Below are 26,658 nucleotides of genomic sequence, written 5' to 3'. Positions count from 1 at the left end.
CTCAAATAAACAATCTAACCTTACACCTAAAGGAACTAGAAAAAGAAGAACAAACAAAACCCAAAGTTAGCACAAGGAAAGAAATCATAAAAATCAGAGCAGAAATAAATGCAACAGAAACAAAGAAAACAATAGCAAAGATCAATAAAGCTAAAAGCTGGTTCTTTGAGAAGACAAACAAAATTGATAAACCATTAGCCTGACTCATGAAGAAAAAGAGGGAGAGGACTCCAATCAATAAAATCAGAAATGAAAAAGGAGAAGTTACAACAGACATCACAGAAATACAAAGCATCCTAAGAGACTACTACAAGCAACTCTATGCGAATAAAATGGACAACCTGGAAGAAATGGACAAATTCTTAGAAAGGTATAAACTTCCAAGAGTGAACCAGGAAGAAACAGAAAATATGAACAGATCAATCACAAGTAATGAAATTGAAACTGTGATTAGAAATCTTTCAACAAACAAAAGTCCAGGACCAGATGGCTTCACAGGTGAATTCTATCAAACATTTAGAGAAAAGCTAACACCCATCAGTCTCAAACTCTACCAAAAAATTGCAGAGGAAGGAACACTCCCAAACTCATTCTATGAGGCCACCATCACCCTGATACCAAAACCAGACAAAGATAGTAGAAAAAAAGAAAATTACAGACCAATATCACTGATGAATATAGATGCAAAAATCCTCAACAAAATACGAGTAAACAGAATCCAACAACACATTAAAAGGATCATACACCATGATCAAGTGGGGTTTATCCCAAGGGATGCAAGGACTCTTCAATATACGAAAATCAATCAATGTGATACACCGTATTAACAAATTGAAGAATTAAAAACCATATGATCATCTCAATAGATGCAGAAAAAGCTTTTGACAAAATTCAACACCCATTTATGATAAAAACTCTCCAGAAAGTGGGCATAGAGGGAACCTACCTCAACATAATAAAGGCCATATATGACAAACCCACAGCAAACATCATTCTCAATGGTCAAAAACTGAAAGCATTTCCTCTAAGATCAGGAACAAGACAAGGATGTCCACTCTCACCACTATTATTCAACATAGTTTTGGAAGTCCTAGCCACGGCAATCAGAGAAGAAAAAGAAATAAAAGGAATACAAATTGGAAAAGAAGAAGTAAAACTGTCACTGTTTGCAGATGACATGATACTATACATAGAGAATCCTAAAGATGCCAACAGAAAACTACTAGAGCTAATCAACAAATTTGGTAAAGTTGCAGGATACAAAATGAATGCACAGAAATCTCTTGCATTCCTATATACTAATGATGAAAACTCTGAAAGAGAAATTAGGGAAACATTCCCATTTACCACTGCAACAAAAAGAATAAAATACCTAGGAATAAACCTACCTAGGGAGACAAAAGACCTGTATGCAGAAAACTATAAGACATTGATGAAAGAAATTAAAGATGATACCAACAGATGGTGAGATATACCATGTTCTTGGATTGGAAGAATCAATATTGTGAAAATGACTATACTACCCAAAGCAATCTACAGATTCAATGCAATCCCTATCAAATTACCAATGGCATTTTTTAGAGAACCAGAACAAAATATCTTAAAATTTGTATGGAGACACAAAAGACCTCGAATAGCCAAAGCAGTCTTGAGGGAAAAAAGCAGAGCTGGAGGGATCAGACTCCCTGACTTCAGACTATACTACAAAGCTACAGTAATCAAGACAATATGGTACTGGCACAAAAACAGAAATATAGATCAATGGAACAAGACAGAAAGCCCAGAGATAAACCCATGCACCTATGGTCAACTAATCTATGACAAAGGAGGCAAGGATATACAATGGAGAAAAGACAATCTCTTCAATAACTGCTGGGAAAACTGGACAGCTACATGTAAAAGAATGAAATTAGAACACTCCCTAACACCATACACAAAAATAAACTCAAAATGGATTAGAGACCTAAGTATAAGACCGGACACTATAAAACTCTTAGAGGAAAACATAGGAAGAACACTCTTTGACATAAAACACAGCAAGATCTTTTTTGATCCACCTCCTAGAGTAATGGAAATAAAAACAAAAATAAACAAATGGCACTTAATGAAACTTCAAAGCTTTTGCACAGCAAAGGAAACCATAAACAAGATGAAAAGACAACCCTCAGAATGGGAGAAAATATTTGCAAACGAATCAATGGACAAAGGATTAATCTCTAAAATATATAAACAGCTCATGCAGCTTAATATTAAAAAAACAAACAACCCAATCCAAAAATGGGAAGAAGACCTAAATAGACATTTCTCCAAAGAAGACATACAGATGGCCAAGAAGCACATGAAAAGCTGCTCAACATCACTAATTATTAGAGAAATGCAAATCAAAACTACAATGAGGTATCACCTCACACCAGTTAGAATGGGCATCAGCAGAGAATCTACAAACAACAAATGCTGGAGAGGGTGCAGAGAAAAGGGAACCCTCTTGCACTGTTGGTGGGAATGTAAATTGATACAGCCACTATGGAGAACAGTATGGAGGTTCCTTAACTAAAAATAGAATTACCATATGATCCAGCAATCCCACTACTGGGCATATACCCAGAGAAAACCATAATTCAAAAAGACACATGCACCCAATGTTCATTGCAGCACTATTTAGAATAGCCAGGTCATGGAAGCAACCTAAATGCCCACTGACAGACGAATGGATAAAGAAGATGTGGTACATATATACAATGGAATATTACTCAGCCATAAAAAGCAACGAAGTCGGGTCATTTGTTGAGACGTGGATGGATCTAGAGACTGCCATACAGAGTGAAGTAAGTCAAAAAGAGAAAAACAAATACCGTATATTAACGCATATATGTGGAACCTAGAAAAATGGTACGGATGAACCGGTTTGCAGGGCAGAAATTGAGACACAGATGTAGAGAACAAACATATGGACACCAAGGGGGGAAAGCGGTGGGGGGTGGGCGTGGTGGTCTGCTGAATTGGGCGATTGGGATTGACATGTATTCACTGATGTGTATAAAATTGATGACTAATAAGAACCTGCTGTATAAAAAAATAAATAAAATAAAATTCAAAAAGAAAAAGAATGAGGAAGGTCTGGACCTCCCTGGTGGTGCAGTGGTTAAGAATCCGCCTGCCAATGCAGGGCACACGGGTTCGAGCCCTGGTCCGGGAAGACCCCACATGCCACGGAGCAACTAAGCCCATGTGCCACAAGTATGGAGCCTGTGCTCTAGAGCCCGTGTTCCACAACTACCGAAGCCCACGTGCCTAGAGCCTGTGCTCTGCAATAAGAGAAGCCACTGCAATGAGAAGTACACACACCGCAACGAAGAGTAGCCCCCGCTCGCTACAACTAGAGAGAGCCCATGCACAGTGGCAAGGACTCAGCGCAGCCAAAAATAAATAAAAAAAAAAATTGAGGAACGTCTAAATGTACTAAGATGGAAAGAACTCAGAGATACTAAGTGAAAGTAAACCATGGAATACATACATTATGATTCCATTTTTATGTTTAAGGAAAAAAAAGAGGTGACCATGTTGTATCCTTGCTTAAAACTCTTCTGTGGTTCCCCATAGCCAATCAAGTGAAGTTCAAGCTCCTTACCTGGCATTCAAGGCCGTTCACTATTTGGACCCTGTCAACCTCTCCAGCCTCATCGCCTATAGACCAGCCGGGCCATCCCTTGAGCCCTGAGTTCCATCTATGACAAAATTGCCCTTCACCATTTTTTTCTCTAGGTCTCAAGAATCAGAATCACCTGGGAGTCTTGTTAAAATACTGATTGTGGGCCCCATCCATAGAATTTCTGATTTAAGTCTGAAAGGGTCGGGGTGGGGGGGCGGTGGTTTCCAAGAATTTCTATTTCTAACAAGTTCCCAGGTGATCGGATACAGCTGTTATGTGGTCCAAAGGGACCACACTTTGACAGCCGCTGCCTTTACAATTATATGATTCAACTTCATCACCTGTATTAAGGGTGACCAATCATATCAGTTTGCCTGGGACAGAACGCATGTAGCAGAAAACCCCTCAGTCCGAGGAAAACTGGGAAGGTTGGTTACCCTACCTGTCTAAGAATCTTTCCCAGGTTGCATATGGGATATTTACTGCTACTGTCAAGTAGTCCTACCCTACAGCCAGGATAACAGGAAGTGCCTGAGAAGGGAATCCCATCACCAGTGACTGACATTTTGCTAGAGCAGGAGTATTTAACAAAGATTCTCAAATTCAGACTCCTCCAAACATATTTTCTTTATTTCCTCCAGAGAACAGGCTTCAGTCCTCCGGTCCTTGTAAACATTTAACACAATCAGTGTGACAAACTATAAGCATCCATATCCTTGTCCTATGTTGCTGGGGTGAGTTTAAGGGAGAAGCTGGGACAAATGCAGCGAACAATTGTGAGCTTCTTACTCACTTCAAAGTGCGTCCTGTCATGGAATGATAGCTCCACATGGGCCAATGCAGCTGACTTTTTGTTTCTTCCAAAGGGTACCCAATACAATAAAGGGCACCCATGGTCCTTCCATGGTCCTTGATGATGTTTCTGCTCACTGCTGGTCAGAGTCAATCTTTTTCATTAACTGGGACTCCTCTTCCCAAGGGGTCAGAGGTCAGAGAGCTGATAGCGTCGCACAAGACCATCTCGACAACACGTGTAGATCTGCTTCTCCCATGTGGCTACCTGAAACACAAGAGTTCATAGCTCAAAGGAAGCCCGGGATTCTTCCATTTCAAAAAAATAGAGCCTTGTCATTGACCCCCACTAGTACAAATGAGTCTGAGAAGCTTTATTGACTCCAAAGACAAGACTTACATCCATGATATATATTAAAAAAAAATAGCTGGCCAGAATCAAGGGGGCTCATGACTACAGAACAGAGAAACTAAGTGGCCAAGTGGAGAACAAACCCACTAGCATTGTGCATGGTTTAGCGCAGACAGTGTGTACTGGGGGAGCAGATGGTCCATAGAAAGGCCTGGGTATCCTTGAACCTCATAAAATTATATGCAAAGGAGTTCTCAAAATGTGCCTTTTTTTTTTTCTGAGGAGGATTTCATCAAATTCTCAAAGTAGTCTGAGACTCAAAGAAGGCTAAGCACCACTAATTTAATGGAAATGGCATGATTTCTGGAGTTAAGCTTAATCACAGGTTTGCTAACATGTAGCTGCATGACCTAGAGCAACTTTCTCAACCCCTCTGGGCCCATTTCTTCATTTGTAAAACGAAAATCATACGTTAATTCACAAGACAGAACAATATGCAGGAATTTTAAAAAATGAAATGTATCTATTATATATTCATTTGTCTGGAAAGAGTTCCAAAATGTCATGTAAAATAACCCAAGTCATAGAGCAATACATATAGAATGATCCCAATTATGTACAAAGTAAAGACAAAACTATATTATTTACATAAATACACAAAGATGTAAGTGCAAATTCTCCAAAAACAGTCTTAAAAGATACATGTCAAACTATTAATGCTAGTTACTTCAGGAAAGAGTGGAACCAAAAAAGTCTTAAACCAGACTTTGAAGTCTGTACCAGTCTGTATTGTTTGAATTTTTATAAGTATGCATTAATTATAAAATTTTTTAAATTATAAGAAAAAATAGGAATAATAATATTATATCTCAAGGGATGATAACAACTATTAAATAAGATAATATATGTAAAAACATCTAGAACAATGTCTGGTCAACAAATATTCTTTCCCCTTTCATTTTTCTCTTTTCACTCTAACCAAATCAGTCTTGAACTTAAATAATAATAATAACAACAACAATAGTAATAATAGCTAATGTTTACAGAATATTTAAAATATACAAAGAAATTTCATATGCATTCTCTCACTGTTATCCTCATTTTACAGACAAATTGACAGACTGAGGAGGTAAAGTGATTTTTTAAGTTTCCAGAGCCAGTAAGTGATGAAGTCACTTCTGACTCAAAATTATTTCTTCCTATCCCACCCCTTAGTATTGTATTACCCCTAATAACCACAAAGTATCTGGATTCAGTCCCCTCAAAAGCTCTAGGTCCCAGGTGAGAATCACCCAGGCCTGGTCTCCTCTCAGGTCTGTACCTTGTACACAGGGTCACAGTCTGCCCCAGTGAGCTCAATGACATAGTCTAAGTCTTGCTGGACAATGAAACAGCTTCCATCACCTAAAAGGCAGAAAGAAAACTTAAGATAACTGAAGAGAAAGCTGCATGCAAAGTTAAAAAAAAAAACAAACCCCTCAACATTTTAGTTTATTTCTGTACATCACTAGCCTAAAGAAGATTGTCCTAAGACACAGAATGGTAGACAGGACTCATTATGTGGGCCAAATATGAGGACCTACAGTGACTGCCTAAAATGCTGGCCTTGAGAGGATCTGAAGGCCAAGTGCAAGCTCAGAGTTGTCTTTGATTAGCAATAACTGCTAAGGGCACAGAGCAAGCAACTGTAGGCTTATACATATATTTGCAAACTTATACTAGACAATGATTTTTAACAGGGAATTTGCCTGTATAAATGTTTTCTTTAAGAAAACTATGCTCCCGGGACTTCCCTGATGGCTCAGTGGTTAAGAAACCGCCTGCCAATGCAAGGGACACGGGTTTGAGCCCTGGTCCGCAAAGATCCCACACACTGTGGAGCAACTAAGCCCACGCACCACAACTACTGAGCCTGCGCTCTAGAGCCCACAAGCCACAGTTACTGAGTCCGCATGCCATAACTACTGAAGCCTGTGCGCCTAGAGCCCGTGCTTTGCAACGAGAAGCCACTGCAATGAGAAGCCCGTGCACCGCAACAAAGAGTAGGCCCCGCTCGCCACAACTAGAAAAAGCCCACGCATAGCAACAAAGACCCAACACAGCCATACATACATACATACATACATACATACATACATACATACATACATAAATATAAAACAACTATGCTCCCAAATTATTCTTCAATCTATAAACTTGACCACATAAATCAGGCAAAGGAGAAAAGTTATACCAAGAAAATAAAAGTATATCTAATTTTTAAACTTAATTTTCTCAGAAGAGTATGGTCAAATGAAACTTGGAATGATCTATAAACTGCTGAATGGGTGACTTTTTTGTTCCTGTTTTATTTAATATAAAAGTAGCACGTGCTCACTGAAGAAAACTTTAAAAATAAAGAAACAGGGACATCCCTGGTGGTCCAGTGGTTAAGACTCCACACTCCCAATGCAGGGGGCACAGGTTCAATACCTGTTTGGGGAACTAATATCCCATATGCTGAACGGTGCAGCCAAAAAGACAAAAAATTAAAAATAAAAGTAAAGAAACAGAAGCAAAAAAATCATCCATATCTACCACTAAATATAATTACTGTTCACATTTTAATGTATTTTTCCAACCTTTTCTGTGTAAATTTTTATTTTACATAGTTGAGAGCATACTGCATAAAAGAATATCTTTATGCATAAGGTTTTTTTCTATATTAAGATTATGACTTTGTATAGAACCCTGGAAAAGAATCAAAAGATATTAATTAACCATTTGAAACTTTTTGGAAATCTGAAAAACTGCTTTCCAAATTACCTGTTAATCAATTTTAATTTATCTGTTAATCTATACTGCAACCAGCAGCATACAGGAGGAATTTATCATTTCTTGCATTATTATTATTAAAAATAATCTTTTCCAAAAGAGAATTCGTATATATTTTAGAGATACATATAGAAATATTGACAGGGGAGATAAGAAAGTCTGATTACCATAGCTCTTATTCTGCACTCAGGTTTCTATACACAAATCTACTTGATAAGCCCCAGCTCTATTCCCATTCCCTCTAGGAAGCCATTTCTAACCACCCCATATAGTAAAACCTTCCTCCCATCAACCTCTTGTAACACTTATTATTCCTTTGATACTTCCACATATCTTTCCCTATAGCATAATTCTACTTTTTGTGAGTGTGTGCTTTTTCACTGGATCATAATGAGAAGAAATACTTTTTAGGAGGGCTTATAGGGCAAGGGGTAGTTACAGGAGTAAGAAGAAACTGTCACTTATAGAATGTCTACTTTATGTCGAGTACCTATTTTATCTCTAAGTAAACTGAGACTTAGAAAAGTGAAGTGGTTTACAAAGGTCATAGGACTATTAGATTAAACCATATACAACCGCCATTTTTATAAATCAAAAATGGCCATATAGGGCTTCCCTGGTGGTGCAGTGGTTGAGAGTCCGCCTGCCAATGCAGGGGACACGGGTTCGTGCCCCGGTCCGGGAGGATCCCACATGCCGCTGAGCGGCTGGGCCCGTGAGCCATGGCCGTTGAGCCTGCGCTCCACAATGGGAGAGGCCACAACAGTGAGAGGCCCACATACCACAAAAAAAAAAAAAAAGGCCATATATTAGGAATTTCATAGAGGTGAATCTAATAGTAAGTGATGGAGTGAGGATATAAATTCATTGATTAGGTTGTCAGTTTGCATCCAAAATCTATCCTTTTTCTATATCATGCAACTGCCCAATAAAATAAAAGCTAAGTAGGAGATCAGGGCTAGAGCTATGGATTCCAATCATTAACAGCTAACACCATGAGAACAGTTGGTCCTTGAGGAAGCATGGAGAAGAAAAGGTGGAAGGACAAAGGCTGAACTCAGGAAGTATCTCTGGTTTAGGGATGGCAACAATACTAGGAAGGGCAAAAGGATTCAACATCAACAAAAAATTAAGAGAACCTACAGTAAACCATGAATCATGCTAGGCACAATACCAGGGAAATCAGGGAAAGGAGCAGTAACTGGAGAAAGAGAATGATCAGGAGATTAATTAGTATCACCAAAGTCAAAAGACCTCATAGTTTTAAGAAAGAAATAACATAACAGAATCCATTACCACTAAGAATCATGAAAGATGAAACATATGTACTCACTCATTCAACAAACATTTGCTGAGATTCTTCAGTCCTGTGCAAGAGCTGGGGTTACACAGACGAAGAAGACGTGCCACCTGTCCTCAAGGAAGCTTAGGGACCAGTGGACAAGAGAGGACTGTACACATAAAAGGCCACTGGATCTAGCAAGAGGCTCATGATTGGTGGCCTTCAAGAGGGCAGTTTGAACAGAAGGATGGGGATGGAGGGCACACTGCAGAGATTTCAAGGGAAGAGTGTGGTATGGCAGCAAAAGGAATAAAATAGAATAGGATCATGAGTGCTGGCAGCAGCATCAAGGGAAGCTGTCACAAGCTTATGCCAGCTGTACTCTTTTTAAGGTTTTATATAGAGTACCACTGCATCACTAACTGATGCCCAGACATGTGGGAGAAAGAGATTGAGAGAGAGGGAGTGCAGACAGCTAGAAAACTTAGGTGTACAGATTCCTGATTACTCTTTTTTTTTTTAACATCTTTATTTGAGTATAATTGCTTTACAATGGTGTGTTAGTTTCTGCTTTATAACAAAGTGAATCAGTTATACATATACATATGTTCCCATATCTCTTCCTGATTACTCTTTGCTATGGTCTGGACATCAAAGGGCTAGGGAAATAAGGCACCAGTTTTGACAGGGATGAAGGGGACCTATATCAGATGATGACTATGGAAATCTGGATACTGTCGGTTGCCTATTGTTGTTTTCAATGTCTGTGAGTCTGTTTCTGTTTTGTATATAGATTCATTTGTATTATTTTTTAGATTTCACATATGAGTGATGTCATATATTTGTCTTTCTCTGACTTACTTCACTTAGTATAATATTCTCTAGGTCCATCCATGTTGCTGCAAATGGCAATATTTCATTCTTCTTAATGACTGAGCAATATTCCATTGTACATATATACACACCACATCTTCTTAAGCCAATCGTCTGTTGATGGGCACTTGGGTTGTTTCTACGTCTTGGCTATTGTAAATAGTGCTGCTATGAACACTGGGGTGCATGTATCTTTCTGAACTAGAGTTTTTGTCTTTTCTAGATACATGCCCAGGAGTGGGATTGCTGGATAATACAGCAACTCTATTTTGTTTTTTTTTTTTCGGTACGCGGGCCTCGCACTGTTGTGGCCTCTCCCGTTGCGGAGCACAGGCTCTGGATGCGCAGGCTCAGCGGCCACGGCTCACGGGCCTATCCGCTCCGCGGCATGTGGGATCTTCCCAGACCGGGGCACGAACCCGTGTCCCCCGCATCGGCAGGCGGACTCTCAACCACTGCGCCACCAGGGAAGCCCTATTTTCAGTTTTTTAAGGAACCTCCATACTGTTCTCCATAGTGGCTGTACCAATTTACATTCCCACCAACAGTGTAGGAGGGTTCCCTTTTCTCCACACCCTCTCCAGCATTTATTATTTGTAGACTTTCTGATGATGGCCATTCTGACTGGTGTGAGGTGATACCTCACTGTGGGTTTGATCTGTATCTCTGATAATTAGTGATGCGGAGCATCTTTCCATGTGCCTGTAGGCCATCTGTAGGTCTTCTTTGGAGAAATGTCTATTTAGGTCTTCTGGGCACGTCATATATTATATAATTCTGGCCAATGACACAGGAGAGTAAGTCTGCTGGGCTGCTCCTGAGGAAATGTTCCTCATTCTTAAAAAGGGTAACAATTTGTATGTTATGGGAAGATAAGACTTGCAGCAGCTATCCTGCGCTGTAACCTGAGGGAAAAAGTCAGCATGCTAGGGAGGAGAGTGCCAAAAGATGAAGCAAAGCTGGGTTCTTGATATTATTTCTTTTTCCCTTGTTAAAGCTTTTATTCATTTTTTTTAATTTAGAATATTTTTAGAATCATTTTACATTTACAGAAAAGTTACAAAGATAGTTCGAAAAGTTCTCATATGCCCCTCGGCCAGTTTTAATTTATAATTTTTTGGATTTCACCAGTCTTTAACGTCCTGGATGCAATCCAGGATACCATACTGAGTTAACTTTTCTTAGTCTCTCTGTTGACTTTGTTTTCAAATCACTAAATTAATCTAATGTGGAGCCATCATAAACCCGAATGTCTTCTTAAGTGAAGTAGTACATTTTCCTAATTACTGAAGCCATTTTAGTTGGGTGTTCTGTTACTAACAGCCAAAAACATCCTAACTGATACACCAAAATACTCACATAAGGTGGTCCCTTCAGGCCTATAGACCAGTCCTCCTCACCTACACATTCCTATGAGGATTCAGTGTCCCTTAATGGACACCTTCTTCCATGTATTTTCCCCAACCCCACTCCCAAACTCCATTCTAAATATTTTGTACTGGCTACACCAAGGTACTCATTTTACCCAGACTATGCATGTAAAACATCAAACACAGTACCTACTGCATGCTAGGCACCTAATAAATGATAGATCCCTCCTTTCTGCCCCGCTTCACTTATTTATGACTTTGCACACACTATAGCCTTGGCCTTCAATGTGCATCTTTACATCTCCAGTTGGTAAAATATTTATTGGATTACACATCACCCAGTCCATGAAGACATCCCAGCAGCATTCCTACCACTCGAGTTAGCTGTTCCCCATGTTCCCATATAGTCTTCTGCTGCAGTACTTATCAAATGGTATTCAATCACATGTCCACATGTCTGTCTGTCTGTCTTACTGTGAGCTCCTTTAGAGCAGAGACTGTAACTGATTCGTTATTGAATTCTCAATGATTTGCAATAAGGGCCAGTACGTTTACTCTGACAATGTTTATTGAGCACCGACTACATAGTGGGCACTGAACTAAATGCTGGGGATAACACGATGAATAAAGCGCAGTCATTACTCTCAAGGAGCTCAAATTGGAGGGGGCAGAGACAATTACAAGTAGGGTATTAAACACTATGTAAAAAGTACAGTACGCCAAAGAATCGTGTAGGACTATGAGCCTAGCCCTGCCACAGACCAGGAACTTAAACCAATGTTTAGTTGAACTATATAAAATCACCTCCCTCAATTGGCCCCTGGACCCACCTTGACTAGCAATGAATCCGTCTCTGAAACTCAGGAGGGACATAACTGGTGCTCCTGATCTGTGGATGACTTGTACTGGAGCCCTAGGATTCAGAATAAATGGGGCAATTTTACAATTTTTTTCCTTCAGAAGCAATGTTTGACTATATTCAACATACAGCACTAACTGCATAACAGCACAAAGGACAAATGTGGACAGAAATTAAACATTCATATGGTTTCTTTCCTGGCAAAATCCTTGAATGGTAGATCAAGGTAGTCTGTTCAAAACCACCTTGGAGTGAATCTAAACATGTTATTGAGCTGAATTAACTAAGTTACCACCGATATTTCCAGTTTTTAGGGGACTCCTGACAAGGGTTTAAGATAACAATGTTAACAATATGTTAATCGTTTTACTTATAGACAGAATTAAGACAATTGTGAAATATTAAAATTGTCAGGACTCTGTAAAATGAAAAAGGAAGGTGAGAATCAATTACATATATGTGACTTTATAACAATAATCAGGTTCCCTATCTCCATGGAGGCAAAAACAAGTACAAAACTAAAATAACTTAAATTATGGAAGAAAAGGTATAAGCTAGTCATTCTTCAGCTGAAATTTTTTCACTGCTCTTGGAATAAAGTCCAAACTCCTTGGGAGGGTATGTAAGTCCTTTCTAAGCAAATTCCTGTTTTCCTGTCTGGCATCACTTCTCATCATTGCTCCATCGGCAGGGTACATACTTGTCATATTAAACTACACAGAGGTCCCTTAAAGTGCCATACTTTTACATGCCTTCATGCTTCTCTATATGCTATTCTACCTAAGGCAGGTCCTTCTCTTCTTTACTTGGTAACTTTCTACTAGACCAGATCCAATTAAAGCCTCATTTCCTTGGAGAAGCAGTCTCACCTTCTTCCCTCTCCTTCTCGATGTTTCCTCAAATTCTTGTGTATAGCCTTGTCAGACCACTGATCACACTGCGTCATAACAGTCTTTTACTTGTTCATCTTTACTATTAGACTCCAAATGCCTCAAAGGCAGAGTTTTTATTTTTTACTCCTGTTTTTCACTGCCCTGAACAAAGCCCAATGCCTACAGAAGCCATTCAATAAATATCAGTTGAACAAAGGAAGGAAACAGAAGGAGGAAGGGACAGAATTGTAGAAACTGTTAAATCCTGGGACAAATAGGTTGTGGATTCCCTTTGGATATCTTTAAGACCAGGATAAAGCCTATTTTAGATAGGTTATGATCACAGCCAAATAAAGAATCAGAGCTGGCTTACCTGAACTAAAAATGATCACTCTTAGGCCAACCCAGATCTAATACCATGAAGAAAATTACTAAGCTCCTTAAAATGAAAAGTTTTACACAATTATTGTAAGTGAAATGTTAGTTCATTATTTAAGCTTAATTTCCAAAGTAATCATGACAATCATGACAGTATGAATCAAATTACCTTTTAATGTGATTCCAGGAATAATAAGAACAATCAGACAATTCACACTGGCAAACCTTTATAAACGGAAAAACATACTCTTGATTCAATAGCCATCTGTATGCCAGACTAAATCACTGTGAAAGCCAATAAAAATTTCCACTCTGCAGAAGACCTGCATCATGCAAACAAATGGTGACTCACCTTGGACTCCTCACATCCAGCTGATAAATGTTTCCATCCTGTGTCCCAGCCAACAGCAAGAAGCCAGAAAGAAAACTACAGCAGTTGAAGGCATCTGAGCCAATAAAGAGGAACACCTGGAACAAGTAGGAGACAAAGATGCAGGTTTCATACGATTTCCCCTTAACACATTGACTCATGGGATCCTTGAAACCAAAAAGTCTCCTTTACCCTCTTTTCAGCACAACCCTCCATTTGACAAACACTTGCAATTCACACATTTAAGTTTTGCTTCAAGGCACTTGTGACAACCTTTTGAAGGGAAAGAAACAAAGTGGCAATTTAAAGAATCACAAGTCACCCAGGTACCTGAAAAAAAAAAAAACCCAAACTATTAGACTTTTATTTATTCCTTAGTGTTAGTTCAAACAGTAAAGTTTGAAAGTTCTAAAAAAAGAAAACAAAACAAACAAAACCCCCTGATTTCCCTTTGGAAGTAAAAGCCAGCATGGAAATTCAGAGTATAAAGGCAATATGATCAAAAATAGTGATGTTCCCAGAACAAACTTTGAAAATGGAAACATCACCAGCACACTGAAGTCATGAGATGAAATGAAAATACAAAGCCTGTGGCCAAACCAAATCATTCAAGCTGTCTGGGTGATGATGACAGGAGCTGGAAAGAAATTTAGAAAATCTCAAGAAACTCAGAGTTTAATTAAGAGCAGAGTCTGCTTGGCAAAACCTCAGCGAATGAAGGAAGAAAATTCAATTCTTCTACGAAAGATATTCTGGTCATTAATTATCTAGAGCCCTGAATGCATGAGTCCTTTACTCAGAAAATCTTCACATTACCTTAGAGGAAGAAGGGAATCTACAGAACCTTATCATTTTACATACAGCACACTAAGGCCCAGAGGGAAAGTGACTTGATAAAGGTCACAAAGCAGTAGGACATTTAATCTCATCACATAACCCTATGTGGTAAATCCTACTATGACAAGTTTAGTGATGAGGAAACTGAGGCTCAGAGAGGTTAAGTAACCTGTCCAATGTCACAGCCATTAGGAAGAACCAGGATTTAAATGTTGCCCTTATTCCATATCCCATGCTCTTAATCACTATACTGTACTGCCTCTCACTCGTGCAGCTTCTTCAAAAGGTGAACATACAGAGAAATCAGAAATGTTTTCAAAACAGCTTTCCAAGAATCAGAGTGACCCAGGTTGCCCCAGAGTTCAAAGGTCTTAGAGGAACCACTTACCGGCTGTCTGCTCTGCAGTCCCAAGCACTGAAGTTTCTTATCTTCTCGGGCCAAAAGCAGCATTTTCGACTCTGTTCCAACCTCCCGTTCGCCTGCATGACAGATGAGCTATGTCAATAATGGGCTAGGCTGATCAGCTGGCAGTACCCAGAAAGCACAACTATTGATGGCTGTTTACTGAGTTATTCTGTTAGTGATTCACTTATTAATATTAAAAAAACATTTATTATGTTCTATATCTTGACTGTGGTATTATTTATATGACTGTACATATTTGTCAAAACTCACAGAACTGTGCAATTAAAAAGGATGACTTTTACTACATGTAAAATATATCTCAATAAACCCAACTTTAAAATATTATTATTAAGTCATCTGTAATATGGAAAGATACCATACTTGGAGCAGGAGTACAAGGCTGAACAAAGTAGACAGTCTCTGCCCTCAAGGCTCTTATGGTCTGAAGGAAATGAGATCTATCCATTCACTAAACAAATATTTACTGAGGGACAAGGTACTTACTCTCAAGGAGTAGTAGATTCTAGATTCTAGTAGAAATAGGAAATAGTAAAATAAGCAAATAAACAAGTAGGATATCTTCAGACAGTGATGAGTTCCACAAAGGAAATAAAACAGGAAAATATGACCAAAAGGGAGTAGATGGTGGGAAAATGAGTGGGGGAAGGTAACTTTAAACTTCAATTTTATTTATTTTTAAATTTATTTTTTATTTTATTTTTGGCTGCGTTGGGTCTTCGTTGCTGCACGTGGGCTTTCTCTAGCTGTGGTGAGCGGGGGCTACTCTTCGTTGCAGCGCATGGGCTTCTCATTGTTGTGGCTTCTCTTGTTGCAAAGCACGGGCTCTAGACGGGCAGGCTTCAGTAGTTGTGGCACGCAGCCTCAGTAGTTGTGGCTCACGGGCTCTAGAGCGCAGGCTCAGTAGTTGTGGCGCACGGGCTTAGTTGCTCCGCAGCATGTGGGATCTTTCCGGACCAGGGCTCAAACCTGTGTCCCCTGCATTGGCAGGCGGATTCTTAACCATTGCACCACCAGGGAAGCCCTAAACTTCAATTTTAAATAGGTTTCATGGAGGTTATTTTTCAACTGAGACATGAATGGTAAACAGAAGCCAGCCATGTGAAAAGTTTTGGGAGGTACATTCTAGGCTAAGGGAAGAACAAGGCAAAAGCCGGGAGGCTGGCAGTCTGTTGTGCTCAAAGAACAGAGACCTATGGCTGGGACACAGTGGAACTGGCAGAGGGTGGTGTGACTTGAGGCTGGAGAGGACTGCAGGGGTTAGAAAGTGTAAGCATTTGTAATAAGCCATGGTAAGGGGTTAGGATTTTAATACATAGTTGTCCCTCGGTATTTACAGAAGGTTGCTTCCAGGACCCGCCGCAGACACCAAGATTCGCAGATGCTCAAGTCCCCAGAGTTGGCCCTCCATATCGAAAGGTTCCACATCTGCAGATTCAACCAACTGTGGATTGTGTTCTGAATGAGGAACCCATGGATATGGAGGGCCAAACATATGTATAAAAGGAGGCCACTATGGACTTCCCTGGCAGTCCAATGGTTAAGACTCCATGCTTCCATGGCAGGGGATGCAGGTTCAATCTCTGGTTGGGGAATTAAGATCCCACATGGCCAAAAAAACCCAACCAAACAAAAAAATACAAAAAGGAGGCTGCTAGAGGAGAGTAGAGACAAAGGAGAGTGATATGACTTATGTTTTTTATTTATTTACTTTTTTTAAATTTTAATTTATTTTGGCTGCACTGGATCGTTGTGGCGGCAAGTGGACTCTTAGTTGCGGCATGCAGGCTCTTAGTTGTGGCATGCGTGTGGAATCTAGTTCCCTGACCAGGGATCAAACCCAGGCCCCCTGCATTGGGAGCACGGACTCTTACCCACTGGACCACCAGGGAAGTCCCTTGATTTATGTTTTTTAAATGACCATGATGGTTCCTCTGAGGAGAATAGATTATAGAATAGTGCAGGCAACAGATGATGGTAGAATGGATGAGGATGCTGGCAGGAGGAAGGGAGAGCTGGAGGAAGAACGTGAGGTGGAAAAATGAGCAACATTCTCAAGGTAGAGATGACAGACTTTGCTGATGCGGGACAAGAGGAACGGTGGGGGTGGATCTTGAATGAATCTCAGGCTTTGGGCTTGAGCAAGAAGATGGTGGTGCCATTTACTGAGATGGGGAAAAACAGATTTGGGGTGGGAGGAAATAAAACACTCCATGTTATAAGTTCAAGATGTCTATTAGACATCTAAATAGAGTCTGAAATGCAAGTGAAAGATCTATGCTTTAGATATACTTTTGGAAATCACCAGCTTAAATACAACATTTAAAGTCATGGAACTGATGAGATCACCTAAGAGAGAAATTGTAGAGCTGAGGGCCCTCCAATATTTAAAGGTAGAATAAAGGAGACATGTAAAAGGAGATTGGGACTTCCCTGGTGGTCCAGTGGCTAAGGCTCCACGCTCCCAATGCAGGGGGCCCGGGCTCAAAACCTGGTCAGGGAACTAGATCCCACATGCTGCAACTAAAAAAGATCCCACGTGCCGCAACTAAGACCCAATGCAGCCAAATAAATAAATAAATGTTTTTTTTTTAAAAGGAGACTAAGAAGCAGCAGCCAATGAGATAGAGAGAAAAGCAGTGTAGTGTGGTATTACAGAAGCCAAGAAAGAAAGTGTCCTGAAGAGAAGAGTTTACTGTGTTGTATCCTGTTGAGAATTTGGAAGGATAAGCACAGAGAAGTAACACTGGATTATGCAACATGGAGTCACTGGTGACCTCGACAAGAGCTGCTGCTGGTTAAGTAGCTGGGGCACAAACCATCCTAGGGCGGGTTGAACAGTAAGTGGGAAGTGAGGAAATAGAGGAAACAAGAATATTTTCATTTAAATTACTTTAAACCAACTAATTTTAAAAAACTCAACCTTATTTTAAGTAGTATCTGTGAAATCTTAGGTTTGAAGTGAGATATGTGTGCATTAATATGTAACTATTAAAAATGTGTACTGCCTGAAATGATCTTGTTTACCACTCACTGCACATGTGTCACACTTTGGGAAATACTCTTCCTATTAATCAATTAATTCCCAAAGAGGGGCCAGGCAACATGTGGTAGTCGCAACCATTTTAATTCTTGGACCACAGTGTATCTATATGGGAAGTTTAAGAGAGTGAGGAGAGTACCTGCAGTGTGTCCACAGTGAGGGGCAAAATTCACCCAAATGAGCTGAAAACATATATCCACACAAAAACCTACACAGGGATATTTATAGCAGCTTTATTCATAATTGTCCAAACTTGGAAACAACCAAGATGTCCTCCAGCAGATGAATGAATAAACTGAGGTACATTAAAACAATGGAATATTGTTCAGTGCTTAAAACAATGAGGTATCAAGGACTTCCTTGGTGGCACAGTGGATAAGAATCCACCTGCCAATGCAGAGGACATGGGTTCGAGCCCTGGTCCGGGAAGATCCCACATGCTGCAGAGCAACTAAGCCCGTGCACCACAACTACTGAGCTCGCACGCCACAACTACTGAAGCCTGCGCACCTAGAGCCCGTGCTCTGCAACAAGAGAAGCCACCGCAATGAGAAGGCCATGCACCGCAATGAGAAGGCCATGCACCGCAACGAAGAGTAGCCCCCACTCGCCACAACTAGAGAGAGCCCCCCAGAAAAACATTTAAAAATAAATAAATAAATAAATGGAAAAAAAGAAATGAGGTATCAATGCATGAAAAGACATGCAGGAACCTTAAATGCATATTACTAAATGAAAGAAGGCTACATAGTTTATGATTTCAACTGCAACATTCTGGAAAAGGCAAAGCCATGAAGACAGTAAAAATATCAGTTGCGAAAGGTTATAGGGGATGAAAGGACGAATTGGTGCAGCAAAAGGGATTTTTCAGGCAGTGAAAAATCTGCATGATACTAGAATGATAAATACATGTCATTATACATTTGTCCAAACCCACAGAATATACAACATCAAGAGTGAATCCTAATTTAAACCTTGAACTTTGAGTGATAATGATGTGTCAGTTTAGGTCTATCAATTGTAACAAAAGTACCACTCTGGTGGGGGATGGTGATAACAGGGGAGGGTGTGCAGGTATGTGGGCAAACGTATACAAGAACTCTATCTGCTCAATTTCATGTGGACCAAACTGCTCTAAAAAATAAAGCCTCTTAAAAAAAAAATACGAGAAGCAGAGATGATGGTAGAAAAATAGTCCTATGGAAACAGAGAAGCAAGTATGTTATAATCATAGGAAAATAAGAAAAGAATGCAAGCTGCCTTATTAGGACCTTTATCATTCTGACTCAACCAGAGCTATCACTCTACTCACCTATTTCCCCCTACTATGCTTATGCCAACTTCTGGCCCAAGGAAGCATATCTCTACCCAACAGTCAATTTTACCTCCACACTATTTTAATGTGAACTGCCCCTACCTCTATCCCTGCCCTAGTTCCCATTCTCCCATCCTTCCCATTCTTGTCTGTTCAACTTGAATCTATCCTTCAAGGTTCAACTTCTTTTGTGACATCTCTCATCTATACTAACCTAAAACACTCTCTTCTTCCAAAAAAACATTATATTTGCATTAAGTGAATCACTAAGTTACTTCAGCCAAAATTTTATTGTTCTCTGTTTTACAGGCATTAGTCTCATCTGCTAAATTAAACTGTACTTACTCAAATGCAATAACTGTGACATATATTTCCTTTGTAGATTCCAAAGCAACAGAAACATAGTAGATATGCAACAAATATTAATCTTATGGTAAAAATGGAAATACCAGCTATAGAGCAGGAGAGAACAAGGAAGAAAAGGAGAAACTAAGGCAAACACTGAAGGAATATAAGGAAACAAAATAAATTCATATACTGTTATCAACTCACTGGGTGTCTGCTCAGGGGAGCCGAGGTTTATAGAGTTGTCAGCAGTACCCACAGCCACTCCGTTGATGGAAGACCCACAGTCTGCAATGACTCCCAAGCAGGCTGAGCGCCCACAGTCCCAAAGTCGTGCTGTCCCATCTCGAGAACCAGATACCACATTCTTCCCCCGATCAACAATGGCTGTATCCAAGATACCTGACAAGAGAAAAAAAAAAGACCCTAAAATGGAGTAGGTAGTAAAGGAACTACAAGGGCAGAGAAGACATATCTGCATAAATGACTCTATTCCTTCACAAACAAGTACTGGATATGTACTACAGGCTGGTGCCAGAAAAACAGAAATAAACAGAATAGGGTCCCTGTTTCCCAATGACTAGCTGCAAGAGACAGACATGGAAAAGAAGCTTTGGATTTAATTTTTAGTGGCATGTGGTTTTCTAGAGCAGTGGTTTTCAAGTTATTATTTTGGCTTTAGAACCTGTTGTTTTTTAATTAATTTTTTAAAAAATCGTTACTGGAGTATAATTGCTTTACAATCGTGTGTTAGTTTCTGCTGTATAACAAAGTGAGTCAGCTATACGTATACATACATATATCCCCATATCCCCTCCCACTTGCATCACCCTCCCATCATCCCTATCCCACCCCTCTAGGTGGTCACAAAGCACCGAGCTGATCTCCCTATGCTATGTGGCTGCTTCCCACTAGTTATCTATTTTACATTTGGTAGTGTATATATGTCCATGCCACTCTCTCACTTCATCCCGGCTTACCCTTCCCCCTCCCCATGTCCTCAAGTCCATTCTCCACGTCTACATCTTTATTCCTGTCCTGCGCCTAGGTTCTTCAGAACCATGTTTTGTTTTTTTAGATTCCATATGTTACCATACGCTATTTGTTTTTCTCTTTCTGATTTACTTCACTCTGTATGACAGACTCTAGGTCCATCCACCTCATTACAAATAACTCAATTTCACTTCTTTTTTATGGCTGAGTAATATTCCATTGTATATATGTGCCACATCTTCTTTATCCATTCATCTGTCAATGGACACTTAGGTTGCTTCCATGTCCTGGCTATTGTAAATAGTGCTGCAATGAACATTGTGGTACATGACTCTTTTTTTTTTTTTTTTTAAATTTATGGCTGCATTGGGTCTTCATTGCTGCGCGAGGGCTTTTCTCTAGTTGCGGCGCGCTAGGGCTTTTCTCTAGTTGCGGCGAGCAGGGGCTACTCTTCGTTGTGGTACACGGGCTTCTCATTGCGGTGGCTTCTCTTGTTGCAGAGCATGGGCTCTAGGCACATGGACTTCAGTAGTTGTAGCATGCAGACTCATTAGTTTGGCTCCCAGGCTCTAGAGCGCAGGCTCAGTAGTTGTGGCGCATGGGCTTAGTTGCTCCGCAGCATGTGGGATCTTCCCAGACCAGGGCTTGAACCCGTGTCCCCTGAATTGGCAGGCGGATTCTTAACCACTGCGCCACCAGGGAAGCCCAACATGACTCTTCGTGAATTATCAGTTTCTCAGGGTACATGCCCAGTAGTGGGATTGCTGGGTCGTATAAAAACTGTTTTTTAAACAAAAATTAAGTAGACATCCTAGACAGTTCAGTGTGAAAATCACTGTCTTAAAAGATCCTGCTGCTTCCACTGGGAACTAATCTTAAAAAAGGAGTGACTCCTCATCTGGCCAAGATGGAATAGTCCCATTGCTCCCAGGTCCTCTCCTTACAACTAAAAAAACCTGGACATAAGACAACAAACAAGCACAAGAAGGTTGAAAGATATAAAGAAGAAAGCAGTCCACCTAGGGACCTCAGGACTTGAAGAACAACAGGGCAATGAATTCCCTGGATTTCCTTACTGCCTCCCATATATCCTAGATAGGACACTGCAGAAGCCTCTAACATAGAACTAATTTTTAAAAAAAGGCACAAATTAAAAACAAAAAACAACAACCAAACAACTCCAAGAAAAGTCTGTTGCCTCTAGGCAGAAGACTGAGAAAAGGGTGGCCTAACGGTACAGAAAAGCTTTTTGGCAATATCCATCTTACTCAAACAGCAACAGAAAAACTGCTACCTCCCCTCTCCCAGAGAGTCAGTGGGGCTGAACAGGGAGTGATTTCTACCTCAACCCCCATGGAAGCAGGAGACAGCTCTCCAATTCCCCCCCCCCACAGCGACGCTGACCAGGCCCAGCAGGGTACCGTCAGCAGGGAGCTGGGCCTCTACTCTCACCCAGCACCAATGGGGGAAAGAGGTAAAACATAAGGGACAGGGAAGTAGCACTCCACTTTCCCCAACCCATCCCCTGGTGTCAGTCAGCAGGAAACAGAGCTTACAAGCCCACTTTGGAGGAAAGGAAGTAGTGCAAGTTGAGGTGATGCAAGATGGTGCCCCACTTCTACCAGGAAGGCGTCAGCAAGGTCAAGGGGAAGCTGAGCTTCTACCTCACCTGTCTGCAGACAGGTAGCGTGAGCCAGTGCTCCACTTCTGCCAGAGCAGTGTTAGAGGAGCCCAGCAGGAAGCTGAGTATACACATCTCCTGGGCCCCTGTACCGTACCTCGACAGGGGACCACCCGCTAAAAAAGATCAAGTAAGATGCAGAGTGTTATAATATCCAAAATGTCCACAGATTTTATGATTTTTGAAGCCCTTTGTCACCCCTTATCTGACTATTTTCTATGATCCCTGGCTTCAGGAGCACCCACTGTAAAAAGGTAGAGACAGTCAAGGACATAAAGAGTTTCAGGGGCATACATGTGACAACATAGGACTGTAGAGTAGAAAGGGAGTCTGGCCCTATGGTGATACAGGCAGGGCTAGTACTTGCTTTATTAAAACCCATTTAATTATCCTATTATAGGTGCCCAATAAACACTTGCAGGCTGAGTAATAAGAGTACCTGATCAAAGGTTACTTAGTAAACCAGTGCCCTGGCTTGCTCCCATTCTGCTCAAGATGAGATGACTTCAGATATATAAACCTTGACAAAAACTCTACAAAAACTCAATATAAGGTACAAGTGATGGATGAGCCATGCAGTTAACCACATGCCTCAACTCTCAGTGGAAATTTCACTTTGAAAGACTTTTTCAGAAAAAAGATGAATTCATAAAAATGCCACAAATTTAAAAAGTAGCCAATTTAGGGCCTGTTTGATAAAATATGATTTTCTCAGGTGGGACCTAATTCACAGGGTAAGTTTCCAAATATATCCAATTTAAAATAAAAACTAAATACAATTTATATAGCTGGTTACAGTGGTTGGAAAAATAAAATGTAATCCTTGTACTTATATATCTACTGGATAAAGGCCATATATATAAGCTTTTATATATTTATTTATTTTTGGTTATATGTTGGTTTTTTTAATTCATTTTTATTGGAATGTGGTTGCTTTACAATGTTGTGTTAGCCTAGATAAGCTTTTAAAAGTAGGCTTTCCCTCAGAAGCAGATCTAAGGAGGCAACATATCTTGTTGCTATTTTATGTTTCTTATTTACAACATTATTTTGTAATCATAAAGTACGCTGAGTTTAGAAAATCCACCTTTCCACTCTATCTCCATAACACACTGAGTATTCTAGCTAGAAAAGGATCTTAGATCTTTCAAGAATCTTAAGGAATCACCAATAGGAACATAAGGAAGGGGCTTCAACTCTTACTAAGCCATCAAAGATCTGTTTATGTCTTTATTGGGAAGTTCCAACCACTATTTAAAAATGCTGAGTTCCATGGAAGTGATGCAAACTTAAAAAAAAAAAAAAAAAAAAGGTTCTGAAAAATATGTATCCAAGACAGGATGCTACAGCTGTGGCTAGGGAGCTATGAATGGTATTAACTGTGTACAAATTTCAACTAATACTCAGTAAAGAGCTGCCATCTAGGAAGTTTTCCTTTTTTATGAAAGTAGAGTGGAAAACTATCACTCCCTCTTTAATAAAATGTCACTTACAACATAGTGGCATCTAGTGTGGGTCTCTTTACTCTTAGGTGACAAGAATAAAAGAAAGAGGAGCCTTACAGGAGCAGGAATCTGTGAGGAATTACCTTAAGAAGAAGCTATAAAGGAGCAGGAATGCCTTTGTAAGAGAAGTAGCCATAGCTAAGACCTAGCAGAGCTGCAAAGGCTTTAGATACCAAATCAAACAGACAGAAGTCCTCAACATATAAACCAAGATGAAAAAAATCTGCATTCAAGAAAAGATTCAGCTGATTTACAGATAAACATCATAGCCAAAGTCTGGGAAATAATAATAATGTTAGATGAAACTATGACTGAAATAAGTATTAGTAAGAAACAGCAAATTTCATATTTCTAGGCAGGTTTTTTAACAAGTTTACTCTATTCAGATCTCAGAAAATAATGAGCCTTGAAGCACCTATTACTTGGAGGCAGCATATCCTATTTCAGAGAAAGCATATAAGAGTTTGAAAAGAATGCAACCTGGTTTCTCAAATGTAAGCATCTTTCCTACCTTGGTGAGCAAAAAACCTCAACCAATCAACTGAAATGGTGTTTCATTTGGTCTCAATGTTTTCACAGATTATGAAAGACCTGGAGCTTATTACAAAGAATTAAGATTATGAATATATATCTCCAAATTCACCAACCTTAATTAAATGGCCTGGTCAATTAAAAATTTTCAAACTGATTAAAGTACACTTTAGAGCGACTTAGTAAACTCATATATTACAAATAGAACACTGCTTTTAGTTTATCTTTTCATTAGACAGATTTACAAAAATCTTATCTCTGCTTAAGAACACACTAATCCTTTAAATAAGTATAAAATATATATCTAAAAGTATTAGAAAAGACCAATTACATATCAACTAAGATCAAAAATGTCTACTGTATTAGAAATAATAATTTCTGCTTTTCACATTTGACAAGTATGTTAAAACATCACAAGGTTCAACTTCCCTGGCAGGGTTTAAAGTATAGTGTCATATTTTTTACGAACAATAATAGCATTCAATGTGCACTTATTACATACCAGGGATCATACTAAATCCCTCATATGTACCATTTCATTTAATACTATTATCCCCATTTTACATATGAGGAAATTAAGGCTCAGAAAAGTTAAGCAACTTTCCAAGGCTTCCCAGACTTTAAATGGGAGAATTAAGATTTAAACCAAGATTTGTATGTCTCCAAATCCTATGTTTTGCCACTCTACTGTACTGGCTCCCTTACTATCATGTTTCCATATACTAGAAGCAGTAAGCAAGCCAGGGACTTAATTAAGCTAACGAAAGGTTATTCTTTATAACAGATCTTTATACAGAGCTGCTCTATTAGTGTCCAGATGATTCTTTGCAATAAGCATCAGGTAATGTTCAATCCAGTCTTCCTTTTATGTCTTGCTTGCCAAGACTTACCTAGGCAATAAAAGACCATGTCCACTTCAACACTATCTTCTGCTTCTCTTATTTAGTCACCACTTGTGAAAACACTAAAGATCACAAATGCAAATAATAATTCTTTATTGTTTTTTATGTGGTTCATGACTTTTATTGAAATGCTTCAAAATCTCAGAACTAAAGAGATTGTAAAAAAGGAGCCACACAAAGCAACTTGGAAGTCAACTAGGTAAAGACAGTGACCCATATATGCCGCTGTTATTGGAGATTAATCTTGATTTTGGCTCCATACTTTTGAAGAATGGGCAACCCCAAACCCGGGGCTCCTTTATAGAATTAACTGGAGAGAAGCATTTAAGACCTGACAGACATTATCCTGGATCTGACTTCATGCAATTTCCCCTAAAGCTTATCATTTCTGTTCAATCTAATTTAAAAAAAAAACAACAAACCCTCTTAAGGAAAAAAAAGTAAGGGTGTTATACTCTGGAGAAGCGCCTACCCCCACCCCAGAACTTTCTCACAAGGCCAAAAGAATGGAACAACTATATGAATAAAAGCTTAAATCAGATCAACAAACACTCTAGAGTTCAACCTAAGCTAAGTGACACACATGGATTCTTAAGGAGAACTGAAGAACACTGAGAGACTTAGGATTCATGTGGAGGGCACAGTCAATAACTATAGTAATCCAAAGGTATTCTGAAGTTAAGTGTGCACAGATGTTAAATATGCATCTTCTTAAGTTCAACATGCAGAGCTATGCCTTGTTCACTGGAAAGGTCCCCCATGCCTTGCATCTTCAAGGTGGCCAGATCTAAGGTGAATCCCTCAGTGTTCTTCTAGACTCCTTTGGCTCTTGGATTCCCCAACAGTGCAGGCTGCTTTGACTCCTCAGACCTGTCAGTTCTTTGGACTGAACGTGAAGAAGGCTCTATATATCCCTTCTACTCCCTTTCAATGCACCCATGTACTTAAGTTTCAGAAGAAAACCCATTTATTTGCTAAGGTTAACATGTGTGTTTGCTAGATGATCTGTATGTAATCTGACAAACCATTGTAAAGAAATACTAAAACTTAAAAAAATCAACTCTACACACAAGCTATTTATAATATAGTCAGGTAGACAAGGCAAAAACACTGGGTTAAATACCATAAGTATAGGGCAAATACATAATAAATTCCCAAATGAGTGGTGTAGATGATGTGTATTATGGTCCCAAAGGAGTGATCAAGGTAAGAAATTATTTGAGGATGTTATTACATTTTCAAAAATATCCAAACTTGGGGCTTCCCTGGTGGCGCAGTGGTTGAGAGTCCACCTGACGGGGAGACGGGTTCGTGCCCAGGTCCAGGAGGATCCCACATGCCGTGGAGCGGCTGGGCCCGTGAGCCATGGCCGCTGAGCCTGCGCGTCTGGAGCCTGTGCTCCACAACGGGAGAGGCCACAACAGTGAGAGGCCCGCGTACCCGAAAAAAAAAAAAAAAATCCAAACTTGTA

General features: G+C 39.7%; 1 protein-coding gene across 3 annotated transcripts in view; it reads right to left on the bottom strand.

Annotated features, from left to right (window-relative positions):
• The window catches only part of PAAF1 (proteasomal ATPase associated factor 1), a 62,394-nt gene that overhangs the window by 17,339 nt on the left and 18,397 nt on the right, over positions 1–26,658 (bottom strand). For 2 of the 3 annotated variants that reach the window (XR_007478694.1, XR_007478693.1), the window contains exons 7-12: positions 19,783–19,977; positions 14,837–14,928; positions 13,594–13,709; positions 11,963–12,045; positions 6,115–6,197; positions 4,443–4,709 (exon numbers count right to left, since the gene is read on the bottom strand). Coding sequence is in view for 1 of the 3 variants with exons in the window: in XM_004279779.3 (XP_004279827.1) it covers positions 4,632–4,709; positions 6,115–6,197; positions 11,963–12,045; positions 13,594–13,709; positions 14,837–14,928; positions 19,783–19,977 (647 nt within the window). In the remaining 2 variants the exon portion in view is untranslated. Of the gene's footprint in view, positions 1–4,258; positions 4,710–6,114; positions 6,198–11,962; positions 12,046–13,593; positions 13,710–14,836; positions 14,929–19,782; positions 19,978–26,658 lie in introns of those variants that run through there. The other variant, XM_004279779.3, reaches the window with a different exon arrangement.

Source organism: Orcinus orca, chromosome 8 (assembly GCF_937001465.1).
Source record: "Orcinus orca chromosome 8, mOrcOrc1.1, whole genome shotgun sequence".
NCBI lineage: Eukaryota > Metazoa > Chordata > Mammalia > Artiodactyla > Delphinidae > Orcinus > Orcinus orca.
Note: the sequence above shows the minus strand (reverse complement) of the source record. Positions and strands in the feature narration are given on the sequence as shown.